The sequence below is a fragment of the Grus americana genome, chromosome 1, assembly GCF_028858705.1.
Source record: "Grus americana isolate bGruAme1 chromosome 1, bGruAme1.mat, whole genome shotgun sequence".
Classification (NCBI taxonomy): domain Eukaryota; kingdom Metazoa; phylum Chordata; class Aves; order Gruiformes; family Gruidae; genus Grus; species Grus americana.
The window spans coordinates 29,421,985-29,438,165 of NC_072852.1; the positions used below are offsets into that span (position 1 = coordinate 29,421,985).

General features: G+C 37.8%; 1 protein-coding gene across 6 annotated transcripts in view; it reads right to left on the reverse strand.

Annotated features, from left to right (window-relative positions):
• Positions 1–16,181, reverse strand: part of MDFIC (MyoD family inhibitor domain containing) — a 54,597-nt gene that overhangs the window by 25,410 nt on the left and 13,006 nt on the right. For 4 of the 6 annotated variants that reach the window (XM_054814391.1, XM_054814677.1, XM_054814488.1 and 1 more), the window contains one exon: positions 15,155–15,286. The exons of 1 other annotated variant lie outside the window; for it this stretch is intronic. In XM_054814391.1, the coding sequence (XP_054670366.1) occupies positions 15,155–15,286 (132 nt within the window). The remainder of the gene's footprint in view (positions 1–15,154; positions 15,287–16,181) is intronic. One more of the 6 variants, XM_054814768.1, reaches the window with a different exon arrangement.

Below are 16,181 nucleotides of genomic sequence, written 5' to 3' on the forward strand. Positions count from 1 at the left end.
GAACAGAATGCTTTGCTTCTGGAGCTCTAATTTTAAAAAGATTAATTAACCACTAGATGCAAAAAAGTAATCCAAGCTGTTGGCATGACAATCACAGCAGTTATGCAATTAGTACCTATTACAACATATGGTTATACCACTGCATAAAGACACACTGGCGTCCCATGGAACTTAAGACATTAAGTCAAATATTTGGAACAGTTTTGATGCCCCTCACCATTGTGTTACTTGTTCCCAAATCAAATAAAAAACATCAAAGAGAAGCTACAAACAACAGGATATCGCTTGCTGGGTATTGCCTCATAAGCGGTACAGCAGGATGTACCAGACAGGAGAGATAACCTCAACGTCATTAACAGCCATAACCTGGGCAAGTGCACAAACAGGTTCTCTTGGCTCTACCACCTCCTGCTCCCTTCCTCAAAACCCCAACAACCGCTGACAAACTAGACAACGTTTCACTGCAAGAAAAAACATGGGATGGTGAGGCAAATAGGTTCTAAGCCTAGACCTAACCATTCTCCTTTGAGTGAGGAAACACTCAAAAGCTCAAGTTTATTCTCCACTGGCCATATATACTGATTTTTCAGATGATGACATTACAGTGTTCAGTTAAACTCATAGAAACATACACAAAAACTGGATGTACTTGGTTTTAAAAAGAACACGAAGGCAAATGCTTGGAATGAGCAATTCCCTTGAAGTTCACTGCTCCCTTGATTTATAGTCCTCCACTCACATAAGTGACAGAGTTTCAGAAGACTCCAAAAAGCGTTACACCTCAAGTGTACGTCTTACCTCCTGCTCTCAGTGCTCTGTCTTTTGTCATCTCTATAATTCTAAGTAATACCTAACACTACTATTAACAAAGCTAACAAGATGTAATAAGAAAAAATAGGAGTTAAAACAGGATGGCAACAAAGACAAGGTAATATAAAAAGGTAGTGAGAAAACACACAGAGTATCAGTATAAAAATAGTAATGCACACACTCATATCTGAGTTTCTGATCACTTTGCTGCACTTATTTTCTCTCTGCTGTTCTTTCTAGCAACCTAGAGCTGATGTTAAGTTTGGCATCAGCAGATATCAAGTAACAGAAAACCAAAGGAGAAAGAGAAAGCACAGCTGCAAGGAAAATGGAACAGGAGAAGCAAATGGGCAGTAACCACGAGGAACAGGCTAAAACTTGGGATTTTACATTATTAAAACAACAGTAGGGCAAAAACATCAAAAGAAAAAAGAGCAGATAGCAACCACCCAGAAGACAACAGCACTGGAGGGGAAGGAGACAGAAAGGGAAAAAATACATAGTGAGCTGAGCCACTTCAGTCTGTGAGGGCAGAAAAGAGTAGGGAAGAAGGAACAAAAAAATTCACAACTGAAATCCCACTACAGCTCAAGTATTTGCTACAAATTTTACTAGTAAGAAAAGAATTAAATGATAAATCACTAGTTGATAAGCAATGAAATTAAACAAAGATAAACACATCACATTTGCACAGTCATCTACAGTTGAAGCAATAGTTCCCCTTCTGCTCAAGGTCAGAGAGCGTCCTGGTGCCCAGGCCAAAAATCAGCCACATTCAGCAAGAGCGGCATGATGGAAAATGGAAATTCTTTGTCAGAAAGCAGGGTGAGGACTTGAGGTCCACAACAATAACTCTGCAGGACCCAGATTGTCTTTACGCAGGCGGGATAGTTAATAGAGTGACTGTCAGTAGGAGAAAAAAAGATGTGGCAGCGTGGTAGAGAGTGCAGCAAGTGTCCATCTATTTCCCGATTCTGAAAAAGCAAAGTGTGAGGAGAAAGAAAAGCAACATGTATCTGCATGGACAACATTAAACACACTGAGAAGCCTTAGTCTCTGCTACGGATGTCCTTCAGCCACAGGAATTCCCTCGTGACAAGCAGGGTCTAGGAGATGGGCACAGGACTTCCCATCACCAATCCACCTGGCTGCTATTCCCATGGGCTGGATGAGGGGGGGCTTCCCCATCCCAAAGCACTCCAGGGACCCCAGGCCACCACAGGATTTTAAGTCACACACAGAGAGTTCAGGCAGACCTGCCATAACCAAAGCTGGATCTTGGGCTGCTTTATGCCACTAATGCACCAGCTTGGCATCAGGATGACCCAGAAATGAGAGCTCTTTTTTCCTTTTTTGAACTGTTTAGGTGTGCCTTAAAGAGATATGGCACAATCTCACCCAAAATGTTTTTGTGCAAGCTGTACAAATCAGATTCTTGAGAATAAACCTTGAAAGGTCCTCTTATCAGAGTCCTTGAAAAACCTAAATTCTCTTTTTTTTCCTTTCCTAGATTCAAAAGTGCAAGCAGGACTAAAGGCTGCATCTCTGCATCAGGGCTCGCTGCCCTTTCCGTTCCCCACCCCACAGGCAGTTTAACTTTGTTTTACACTAAAACAGTAGAATCAGAATCAGTTTGGTTGAAAAAGACCTCAGTAGTTTCATATGCTGAAGGAAAAGGCAATGTTATATTTCAGAATGTAAAAAATTATCATCTAAGAGATTTGTGTGTTCAATTCAAAGCTTCACACATAATCATTGTCACCGATACCGTGCACAAAGGAAAATGTTTTTTACTTCTTATTTACTGCATTCTACCAAAATCATCCAGGAAGTCCTCTTTATGACTCAGCTGGACAAACCCACCCATTCTGACCAAGCTTTCATACATGACCTCCATTATATGAATTCAATATAGTAAAAAAATAAATATGCTAAATGAGTTTTTGCCTGCTGCTCACGCACACATCCCTTTGAGCAGTGCAAAAGTCAGATTGCTGACTGGGGCTGGTGAAGACCGAACTTCCTGTAAAAACGATGCACTTAGTTTCCTGAAAGGAAGCAAAGCATAGGCTGCTCAAACAATTCACAAGAAAGCTCTGCTATCTAAGCCACACAGTTACAAATCTGTCCTGCTAGAAAAATACAGCGTCACATCAGTGACCAACAGCTACAAGCACAAAAATTCAGAGGAAGAAACGCATTAACACAAAGGAGAAAATACCAGATTATCTGAAGAAACAGGTAAATTGTCTTAACGGGATGAAATTACTCATACAACTTTTTTCTTTCATCCCGTAACTGAACTAAAATTCAGATTCTCCACTCCATTCGTGAAACAAGATACAAATCTATGGAATTATTATGCTCAAACTATTTCATTACAGTAGAGACTAGTAGCACCTGCAAGTCCTTATACTGCAAAACTGACTGAATAGCAGCAGAACACTGGTGTTTAACATACACAAAGGGAGTATTCCTATTTCTACATGTTTAAAAGCATTCAACATTACATATGGAATCATTTTCATTTTCTATTAAGATATAAAAAAATATTTCTTTCAACTTATAAAACTACATAATTTGGCCCACTGACATTTATTTAGTTCACCTATTGTTTAAAAATGCTTCTAATTAGCATTTAAATTTGGATGATGCCCATGCTTTGAATCAGTGCTTCTTGCAACAAGGATTTTTTTTTCTGAAAAATCTTTTGTTTTGTCTTATTTAGAAGACATAGTTCCCTTTATTTAAGGAGAAAACCCCCACACCTTCTGTACACTAATCACAATTACTTTTTTTTAAGCAGAGTGCAGATACAGGAGTGAAATCTGTGCTCTGTCAACATTATTCACAATACTGAAAAGTGTCCATTTTTACATCTTAAACCACTTTGTTAGAAGGTTTTGCAAATAAGCTGACAAATTTTACAGGAAAGAAAGAGCATGTTAAGTGAAAGCATAAGCATTTACATTCATTTTTTTGTCCTTTAAAAATTCAAGTGCTTTAAAAAGTCACAGCTGAGGCAGCAACCCCCTCTTACCCAAAAGGATCTGAAGGACAGCAGCAACCCTTGTCTCACAGCAAAGACAGCAACTACATCACATGCAAACAACCTTCCTTCGCTGCTCACACAAGCCTTCAGCCCCACAAAAGCATTTATGTCATCATCAGCAACAGCAGCTCGACCAGGCTGGTGATGGGGGATCCAAACTGCTGCCACCATCCCTTTGTGCTCCACAGCTGTTCCGTGCCTGGGAAACATCTCAGCCGCCCTTCTTGTACTTCTTGGCCCCAAACAGAGGAGCTCTTAAGAAACCATTCAAACAACTGTCAAAAGGGCAGAGCTGCACTGGGTTTGATACATCCTTATCCACTCTACTAAAGATTCATGCCACCTGCCATTTTAGCTGCGCGGCTCCCATAGCCCTGCCACCTGGAGTTAATGCCAGCACCCTTTTCTTTACTGTTCCTTCAGCATAACTAGCTACATTTCATTGTGCCATATCATTGACTCAGGCTGCTGGAATTAACAACTCACCCTACCACCTTATATTTAATTAGTGTTACACTCATTTAGACAAAGTTCCTTGTTTCCGTACAGTGCAGTACTGCCAAGCCAAACTACTCAAAAATCATCAATATTTTATTTTTCAATACATCCTTTTTATTGGCATTCTCAATTTTGAGTCTTTAACTTTCAGCTTTCATCAGTAGCTACAGACTAAGACTAGGTTAATTTTTGGTTTGTTTTATGAAAATTTAAATCTCACATAATCACATGACTCCAGAAGCAGAGATTTTCAAAGTACATTGTAATATGAACAGTTGTGGGGTTTTTTTCCTGAATGCACATTACTTTTTCATAATGTTTAATTTACGGTTAATTCCCCAATAGTCAAAATATTCATTCTAATAAGAAGGTTCATTGCTACTTACAAAATAGCTTTAATGCAATTTTGATATTAACACCCAGAAGCTGAACAGGCCTTTATACTGAAGCACTTTAAAAACATTTCCAGTCAGCCTCTAAGCACAACCTTCTTGTCATTGCTTACATATAAGTAATTGTAATAGAGAAAGAAGTGGGGAAACAGGAAAAAGGATTGCTCAAACAAACAAACAGACAGCAACAAAAAGAGGGCAAGGGGAGACTAGAGAAAACTCTGCAAGCAGAAAAGAGAAAAATGGCTTAAAGACAGTAACTATAATAGGACTGGATCAGTCTTTTCTCTCTTTTTTTTACTTTATAAAATAAATGTGGGCAAGAGGACACAGCACAATTTATTAAGAATGAGAACAAACCTTCAGCGCTCCTCCAACTTTGACTCCACCATGATAGCCACCACTGCTCCTTCTACCGTATCACCAATCCATATCCTTTACTTTCTTCCTAAATGTCCATAATTTCTAAAGGATTTTTTTTAATGATCCAAACTTTCAAATGCCATTCTGTTATAGTCACTGTGAAACAGATTTCTAACTGTGAGTTTAAATTTTGAGAGCAAAGTGAGAACCTTCCCTGTGCTAATCAAACAAGTCTACTGTCCTTTTCCATAAGGACCTGTTCCACATATATCCAACAAAATATTGATAATAAGACCTAAACCTCTTGCCCTATTCCAGCTATCTCAGCAGAATCCCTGGTGTTGATGCAGACGTGATAATGAAAGAAAGCTTTTGCCAGATTATTTCTGTTGTTCAAGAAGGGAGCAGAGCACAGCAAAAGAAGTCTCTTCATTGGGCTGCTCTTCTCTCAGAGCGAGAGTAGCGGATGCTTTGTCATGTATAAACGGTCAAAAACAAACAGTGATTTATTTAAAATTAAGAGTAAGTTTGTAGGGAAAAGATTCCTTAGGCATAACACTACCCTACAGATGGTAATCAGAAAATCCAGTGGACAGAGAAGTAGATGAAGTAACAGTCAAAGGAAAGGAACAAGAGGAAGGGAGGGGAAAAGGTAGTGTTTATTAGAATTCTTCCTTTTAAAACTTGTGTTGTGTGTTGGGTTTTTTCCCTTCTATATAATTTAGAAGTTAAACACTGTCTTATTTGTTGTAAATATAAAACTCACACTAGTTTCGTGTTTCCAAGTCTTGATGCAGCACAAAACAGTTTACAGAATGGCTGTAATGAAGACTATTATGAAACATGTTGCAGATCTTTATAACAACTTCAGATGCATGAACGTACAGTGCTAGATACTTTATAGAGTGATTAGTGTACAGTCTGCTGAAAGAGCTATTTCCATATAAAAATATTTCTCAATTGATTTTCCATTATAAATATGATAGTGACTATTATAACTAAAAAGTCAGCACACAATAAAAAGAATATATATTGAGGTAGGGAAATACTTTTATAAGATCACAGTTACAAAGCAAATAGCTAGGAAATACTAAATTGTTAAATGAGCTGGTGTAATTTAAGAAAATTACATACATGAAAACTACATGTGCGTTACCCAAACTAGCTTTGTATCCCGCCTCACCATCCAAATATTTTTTTATATCACTTCTATGAAACACTTAGTTTGATCACTCAGATAAACCCTTCCAGGCAGGCTGATCCTAAATCGTCTCACTAAAACGTAATGTTTCCTCCATTTGGAAATTCAAGCAAAAGGAGCATCGTTCACTAATCTCCTGTATTTCTGAATTGCAGAGACCTAAAAGTTGTTCACTCTGGTTTGGCATTGCTCTTACAGCAAATTTTGGTCAGCATAAGAATCTTTCACTGCTTTTCTGTAAAAATGTGAATTTTATTTCAAATTGCAACTTAGAGAATGCAGTTAAATTACGCATTTACTGAAGGGAGATGGGAAAAGGCACATACCTTCTAACTGGCTAAGAGCTTTTATTTTTGAAGACAGACATATTTCGTAGCTACCCAGACTTGAAGGCAGCCTTGCTCCTGCTCCGCTGAGGAACGGGCAAACAGCTTGTGCTGTCTCTCAGGGGCAAAAACTTGCCCGGAAGGTCAAATCTGACTCATAGGCTACATATTTTATAGGCTTGTCTAACAGTTTGCTCTACTTGACTTGTCTCAAAAGTAAACTTCGTAACATTTTATGCAAACATTATACAACCTTAAGTCTGAGCTGTTCATCAGTAAAACTCAAACTTGAGGAACCTCTGCAACAGGAAATAGTCTCTTGATTGAAATTCTGCTGTAATTAACATTAGCGTTGCCACATCTTACAATTTTCTCTAAACGTCATAATATTTATAGCTTCAGATTAAAGCAAAAACATGATAATCAAGATACTGCATAGAATTTGAGGGAAGCAGGTTTAAAAGAAAAATTTAAGCCTCTAACTTTCATAGGTCCGGGCATAGAACAGAATTTGAAAGCTCTCATGTTAAAATGCTCTGGGTTTGCATTTCATGTCATAAATTTCAAGAGCAGTCTCCACACAAAAACATGTTTCTCACATGCCAGAAAACTACAGTTCATTTGAAAATAGTTAAGGCTCAGGTGGCAAATACTTCAACATTCTCTTAAATTAAGCCTCAGTATTTCTGGAGGCCTACTCGTCAGGATAATGAGTTAACAAAACCAATACTAGAAACAGTCTGAGTGACCATGCTGTTTGACATTTGAATGTTTTTCAAAGGAATCCTTTGGGTTTGGATCATGAAGATTTTTTTTTTTTTTAAGAAAACAAAAAGCCACCACCACAACAACATGCAAATAGGTCATAGTCTCCTGTTTTTCCTTGTCCTTTACAAAAATACCTTCAGAAAGGTACTTGTGAGTCCTTTTGCACTGCAGGTATTACCAGAATGCAGAAGAAGTAAGTAGTATTCAGACCTCTCTTTCTTCTGCATAGCTATTTAAAGAAGAAAAATGTTTAACCATAATTACTTAGCTAAGCCTTCTGCTGTGACCATGAGCCCCTCTTAAGCAGTAAATACAAAATTCAAAAGATTAAAAACTATTTTGGCTATCTTTATTTTGAAGAATTAATTTAATCATTTTGATGTACACACAATATACAGTACTACTTTTCAGCTGTATAAACATACTCCAAGTGTTCCACACACAACAGCAAATGTAAAATAAAATTTAAAAAGAGAAAACCTAAGATAATTTTTGCCACGGTTTAAGTTCAAGACATTTTTGCCAGAAAACAGGTTCCTAAAAGTACAACTTGCATGACGATACTTTCACGCACTTTGTAATTTGGTGTTTTCTTTGCTAAAAATGGCTAACTGAATACCGTTAGTACTGAAAATAGCAGACTGAAACCACACTGACTCATTGGTTTTGTAGTATAATATTTCACATAGAATGCAGTCAGAGTCTTATTACTCTTCGTCTTTAAGGAACCACTACACATATATTGTACTTTTTCCCCTATACAAGGAACTAATCAGGAAAAGAATATAAATATACTTTCCCATCTAGGCATAGCAGCACATTAATTCTGAGACAGTACCAATACAACAAAGGAAAATATTCTGAAATTAAGATACAATTTACTTCAGGCTCAAACACAGCAACCACCGTAATCTTCACATTACTTGAAGAATTTCACCTTTGTCTGGTACTGATGATTACTGCCATCCAAACTTCCTCAGCCTCAGACCATAAATTCAGGTGATGTTCTGAGAGTCAAGTAAGGTAAAACAGAAAATGAAAGGCTCCAGGTAATTCTGGCTACTAGCAATATGCAGAATATACACATCTATCTTATGGTCATCTGGTGCGGTTTCAAGCTCTTATTGAAGTTTGACGACTGTTCTGCAAGTGGGTCAACAACAGCAAGAAGTTTATTTCTCCACATGGACTCACCACTGAGTATAGAAACCCCTCACCTATCGCAGTCCATCATTAACTGCATCCCTTCAAAACATTCAACAAAGTCCAAGGGGAGAGGTTACACTGAAAACATCTGCATCCCACAGCAGCTCTGTTCACAAGTAAGGGACTACTAACTTCAGCAACACCCAGGTCATTCCACAGGTGACTTCTGTAAACGCAGAAGATCCAGTCTTAGACTCTGAAGACTGTAACTGTAAGGATACAGCTATCTGAAAATGCCTCTCTGCCCTGGAGATGATTATATAAAAATTAAATGAAAATGCTTTTGTTGTACAACAATGAGGTGTGAAATTCCTTGGATGTAAAACTGTCTCAACTGGAAATCAAAATGGCAAGAAGATGGATACACTTTCAGCAAGAAAAGGCCTATCTTTCTGCACAAGTCCTCCAAGTAGAGATTGGAAAGAGTACATCATCATTACCCATTAAAAAAGGGGGAGAGAAATCTAAACAACCCCAGCTGAGTCATCAAGATTCAGGTGAACAGCAGCGAGCATGAGTTCCAGTTGCCTATGCGTGCACCAGCTGCAAGCTCTCATTAGTTTATTTGGAATACTGAAATTGTTTGGTTTCTTGGTATCCTGATACAGCAGTGGCTTCTGATTTCTCACTTGTATGTCTCAGCCTACTGCAAGAGCACTATTATTCATTCTTCTCAGCTTCAACTGGTGCATCATCAGTAGGAGTAAATCCATGGGTCTTTCACAGGCCCAAGTACTTCTGATGCACAACACACTGGCCTGCCTTCAAGCCAACTAAATTCCAAAATTTTGTTAAACAGCATAATTTTCACCACCACCTTTATGAGATGCTTTATCTTGACTGGCATGAATACTCTGAATATGCTGTGCAACATACTTAGCTTTTTTCCAGTTTATATAATCAGTCTTATTTCACTACTTAGTAGCGGAAAACTCGCTGTGGTGTAACCCTTTCAGCTATGAAGAAAATGAACTCTTTCCCAGACAAAACCAGTACAAAACTATGATAATAAATCACATTTTACCTTCTGTGTTTTGCTAAGGGAACTAGCTAATGCACAGCATTTTTAAAGAATGTTTAAAAAAATGCATGCATTGTCAGCCATCTTACAACTGGTTGGGAAGAAGTGAAGAACCCATCAGGCTCCTCAATAGGCATGAGAGGAGTTTTCTAAGGACTTCTGGAACAGAAATAGTAAATCTGCCATGTCAGGGGGAGAAACAGAAGTAACCCAGGCTGGGGGTGTGCTGGCGAGAAGATTAGAAAACATCTCTGGGAGAGGAGGTCTCAGGGAGGTCCTTCATACCTCTATTACTTCTACTGGCCAAATTCCTCAAAGATTTATCTTTTTTAAAGAAGGATCTAAATATCAAATACTGCATTCCTATATTTAAGTATTGAACTGATTCAAGTTTTGGTCATTCATAGGCTTACACTCTTTTCACAGCCAGATGAAGCAAATACCTGGGTATATTTAGAACACTGTCCACAAATCACTTTTTTAACTAACAGAATACACCTTTCAGACTCAGCAATATATTTTGAATAACTGCCATTATATTCTGTGCAACTTCTGTACTCACACAGTTACACTGCAAGAAGACTGTATCTCTCATACTTTTTACCTTTGAACAGAACCATTTAAGTTACCTCAAGCACTTTGCACTATTTTTTAGACAGAATAAACACAGTCATTTAAAATCACAGTAACTGTAAGATGACTGTGCACTATAAATTAGACAAGAAAAGATATCTGGATTAATATAAAATAAAAAGAACAGTTCTAACAGCAGATTACCTTCTTCTTGTTGGGAAAAAAGTCCCAAACTCAAACTACATTATTTAAATTATGAAAATCATCCACATATTTAGCCAATAGGAGAAGGGAATCTCCTGATGTTAAACTTAAATAAATACTCATGTGAAGTAAAAATGTCAGCATAAAAATAGAGAAAACAAAAAGATAAAAAATATCTAGGTTTATATTTCAAACAAAACGCAATAAAGAAGAATTTAGTAAATGAAATAGTGGGCACAAGAACATGCAAAATTGTTTAATCCCCACAGAGCTGAATGAAGCATCCCTTTCTCCAAAGAACCACTCCTATCAGGAGAGTGTTTCATGGAGGAGAAAGAGGCAATTGAAGCCAGGAAATGATGGATAGCAATGACCTTTCTCTCTGTAAAACATGGGCATATTTTAGGTATTTAATCTTGAGAATTGGATTATTATTAATCAATTATTCATGACAATTTGAATCTATGGTAGATGTTTTTTGTTTTCTTAAATATCACATAGCTAAGGTCCTGCTTGAGAACCGGAAAGGAGATTAAATCCTCACAAGCAAATAGTGTTCAAGACTGGCATTTTCCTCCCTCCTAAACGTTCTTTCCCCTACATAACAGCACACATTGATAACCTAGTACCCTCTGTAAAAATTCTCCCTAAATATGCTGAAATCCACCTTTATAGCCTTTTTTTTTTTTTTTTTAAGAAGGGAAAAACACCCAACCTTTCCCAAGAACAAAGCCAGGCACTGTGGTAATGCAGAGCAGCAAAAACTCCTATGGCTTCATTCCTATAGCCACAGGTTACCCTGCTGCATGTTATAACATTCGCTCTTTCTCACTTGCCAAAGGTGAGTGATAACAGAAGCAGAACGTCTCCATTACAGGCCACCAGATCATACAATGAAAATAAGCAGAAGGTGTTTGCAGATATTTAAAATGCACTGCCAAAGAAGAAGGAAAAGCAGATGGAGCTGTTCTAAGATTAAGCTCTTTTGAAAAGCAGAACCTCTACAGCCTGAAATAAAATACAAAATATGTGTGCATCTGTGAAGGGAAAGAAATAGGTCTCAATATTGCTTTGAACAATACCTGAGATGAAAAATATAGAAGTTATCTCCATTTGGGGGAACTGCTATGGAAAAGAGACTGTCCCTTACTCAAGTTCTAAAATCGAAGGATATGGATAGCAACGGCCACCTTGTGAAGAGTAAAGCCAACTTAACACACCTAAACCCACCAAATATTTGGCAGCTCTTCCTGCTCTCAAATAAAAAAACGTACACCTTAATTCTAGTCTAACTGAACTTCCAGACACTCCATCTAGTTCTCCCTTTGTCTGTGACAGCTGAAGAATCGTCTTACCAAATTTCTGCTCATTGTGGTATCATGCTTATTAGGGACTAGGCAAGCCCCTCTTGCCTAGTCCCCCTCGTTAACACTAAACATATTGAACTCCAGGAGTTTTTTCCACAATAAGGCATGTTTTCAACTACTCCAGTCATTCCAGAGATATTTGTGGTTCTCCCCTGACCCCTCTCCAACTGAGGGCAGTATTCCAGTAACAGTTACGCAAGTACATTAACAATTAATACAGAAAGGTAATATAATCATTTTCTTCTTATTTAGCTCTCCTCTGTTTATATGTCAGTACAGAGTAACCTTTTGAAGCAGTGGTGCACAGGAAGCTAATATTCCTCTACCATGACTCTCAAGCTCTTTTCAAAACCAATTAATTCCTTGGTTGAAGCTTCCCATAAGATTAGCCATTTACCTAGGATATTACAGAAGTTTTCATTCTGGGGAGAAGGGATGCCCCAAAGGAGGTGGGGAAAGGGCTAATCTGGGGAAAATCTCATCATCTAGAGGTTAAAAAAAGGGGGCTTGAGAAAAGGACTGCAAGGGCAAGGTGAATTGAAAATGTCTTACTGTGGAAAAGGAGGGCAGCATTTCAGTTTATTGATGTTGCCTGGTAAACTGAGTTCACAAGTGCAAATGAGAAATCATACATAATGAAGTCATTACTGAGTCTCTAACACTGGACTTCATTGTTGGTGTGCCAATAAAACTGACTGATTAATCTACTTCCATATAACAGCAGGATAAAACAGATGCAAACAAGGAGAACCTTGGAAATTAAATGCTGGAAACATTTATAAATTGAAAACCAAGGCTAACACAAATGGAGTATGTATCAACCGTGGGGGTGGAAAACAAACTGCATGGAAAAAAAAGAAACTGAATCATTAGGATTGACATAAAGAGTTGTTAATACCTGCGAAAATTAAAGTATGCCCTGGCGAAAACAATTTAAAGAAACAGTTTTGAAGTAGACCATAATGATCAAAACACTGTTTATTTCTCACCTCAAGCTTCTTTCAATAGGCAATATTCTGCAAACTTTAGTCTAGTGGGGTAATAGATCCGATTGAATCACAGCCTACAACACTTGTTATTTAAGATGAAATACCTAAGTAATGCTTGTGATAAACAAGCTTCTCTTTGCTCCGTTTTATTTTTCAAGCTTTAGTTACTAGGTAGATCAAGTTGTAAAACTTTTGCAAGCAACAAGAAGTACTTGTAATTGAGCCAAACACTGTTCCTCAATTATTTTTTTTAAATAGAACAGACTTCCCTACTTATAGCCACAGCTCTCCGCCCTCCACCCCACATCCCCCTCCACCCCCCCCAAAAAAACCAGAAGAAAATGAAGCTGCTTTAATTTCACCATTTTGGCTTCTTCCATCTAGAAGACTTTGGCACTAGGAACATTAAATGAATTTGAAACAAAGAGAGGATTGCAGCATAGCAGCTACTCCAACGTGTCTCATAATAAAGCCACTGCTACACAAAACTCTCTTAAGACTAGGAGTTGTAGAAACTTCCAGTTTTCACCTAAACTTGCCTTTCACAAAGTCAAAGGTAAAACTAAAAGTGACTCCAGGAGGAGCAGAGTTATGCACACTGGAGCAGTGCATCATACATACACACATACATACCTACCTCAGAATCTTATCCTACCTTTACTCTATTTCCTGTTACTTTTTCAGTTCAGATAACGCTCTGATCGCAGAGACATATAACTGCATATAACTGTCAAGTCACTTTACCCTTCCTTATCAGCCAGGGACTGGCACAGTCTGCTGCAATTTTTACTATACGTTGAAAGATTTACCTTTTCCTCTCCCGCTTCCCCAGTGCAGCCACTACAGCACGTCCTGGCGGTGACCAGATCAGAGGAAGCACAGCACCACCCTACTGTCCTTGGTCCTTTCCTCCATAGTTCAGGCATGATGCTAACTGCTACTAAATAAATCTGCTTTCCCATGAGTCTGGGAATAAGACAGGCTCTAGGAAGAGGGAACGCGGAGGCGGCCGCTCCAAAAGCGGCAGATGCCATACACACCTTCCCATGTCCTCAACACAAGCACAAAGCAATTGCTTGTCCAGGGACGGCTAGGTCTAAAACAATCTTTTCGGATTAAGTGAACTCTCAAGCTGTGCAGGACAATTCTCACTCTTTATAGCCCTTTAAGAATTATTTTTAAATTGTCAGATAAATATCGGACATGCTAAATTCCAGTTTCCTTTAAAGGATCTAGATAACTATGCAATACATTAAGGGTCTAATTATTTACCGGGATTCATTATTTAGAAAAAAAGGATGAACTAAGATTTGAAAAGAACTTCAAATGCTAATGCAAAGTTCAGGAGAAGTTGATTGTACAGATAAGATTAAACAAAACCAAAAACAGACCTAAAAAGAAACAGGTAACTCCAAAGAAAATCACCAGTTATGACAACAGCAAGTTCAGAAATATGAATTTACCCCGCTGTGTATCATGTCGTACGTGTGCAGTGTAAAGACAGACTGACCCTGCTGTGTGTGGTCAGACAACGATCTCAGAGAGCTGGAGCACCACTCAGCATTTAGTCCATTTGCTTTCTGAATACACCCTATAATTAGAGAACACTCTCTCATGGTGCCCCTCCCTTGAGCAACTAACGTTCAAGCATTCACAGAGTTTTAAAGTAGTATTAGCTCTGGCAGTTGACAGAAATATTTTCGCCTCAGGAAGGTGCAATTGTGGGTGATCTTTTGGACAGCATATTATCTTCACTTCAAGACAGAAGAATGGGAATAACCTTGCATACCTTTTTATGTTTTAAAGCATCCAAGACATACACTAGGAATGTGGACTTGTAAAAACTAATTTAAAAAAAAAAAATGGAATTCCATAGCACTTAAGGCCTAAAAGCTTGTCTTATAACATTTTTCTAGTTTTGAAAGGACTAGCTACTTTAGGATTCAAACCTCTTTTTATAAACTTAGATCTGACCCATACTCCAGTGTATCCGGATGCAACTGCTCGCAGCGTAGTTTACTCTGCCACTTAAACGTATAACCTGAGAAATCAAGTGAACCTAGCACAGTTGCATACTGCATAGTCGTGTGCCTACTAAACATACAGATCCCATTATGAATGATAAGAATATAACACTAAGGCTTTAAAATGAAGATGCTACGGAGGTCAATGTTACACTGCACGACTCAAATCACACCTTTCTTTGAAGTCGTTGCTTATGCATGCTGACAGGAGTCATTCCGGGAAATAAATTTGGTAGACGTGCATTATAGTTGCAACACAACTGCATTTGACACACATTTAACTGAGTCAACAGGCAGCAGTATCCCGTTACACTGCGAAAGCAAGTCCAAATGGCAGCAATTTGTTCTGGAAATACTTACTTCTGATGAGGTCACCATCAGTGCGATTTCCCCAGACGGCCTGGTCTTGTATCTCTGGTTCTATACTTTGGTTACTGGAAGGCTGTTTTATGTCTTTATCTCCTGCCGCAGTATTCTCTTGGTCAGTTTCTTCTAAGTCAAAAGAAATTTTAAGATATTAGTTTCTATAGTATTTTTCCTCTATGTGAGGAAAACTCACCTTTGAAAATTAAAAACAAGAGAGCATAAAATATAACTTGTCTTAGCATCTCATGTAGTTTCCTTAGAAATAATTCCTAGAAGAGTTGATTTTCAATTTGTTTGCTTGTCCAGATCAAAAAAATTCCTCTTCAAAAAAGTCTTTTAGTCATATTGTGTTTAATCATGCAAAATAATACTCCACAGCTTTCGTAACAACAAGTACAGTTGAGTTTGTTTATATTTAATTACCTTCCATAAAATTTTCCAATAAAAATTTGAATCGCTTTGTCACACAAAAAAACATTACTTCTGCCCACGTACATGTGGCTCTGGCATATAAAAGCCACAAAAATTCCACAAAAGTCTGTTCTCTATTATTTACAACTGAATGTATAATTAAAGATGAATATTGTTGAAACTTCAAAACTGATTAGTACAGAAATTCAGAAAATTTATTATAACACGACTACCTATTTTTCATTGAAAAACTAGCCTTTTAAAAGTCATTCCTGAATAAAAGTCAACATTTAGCCTATGGTGAAAGGAAAAATGATTTTTTTCTCTCCAAGTATATACAAGATGCAGTGAGTGAAATTTCCATGGTAAGGTTATTTGAGAGATTCTTAAACTTATTTCATAAGATAGCAGATCTTGTTGTTTTGATGATTTTGCCAGTTAACACATGCAGCCCTGCATTTTCTCAAACCAAGGCAAGTGACAGCTTTCATTTTCGCTGTCATTAATGTTTTAATAGTCAAATTCACACACACAAATCTTTCTGTTCTTGATTGCTACAGGTTTTTCCTACCGGCATTCAAGGAAACATTTCAAAACCTGGAATTACTTT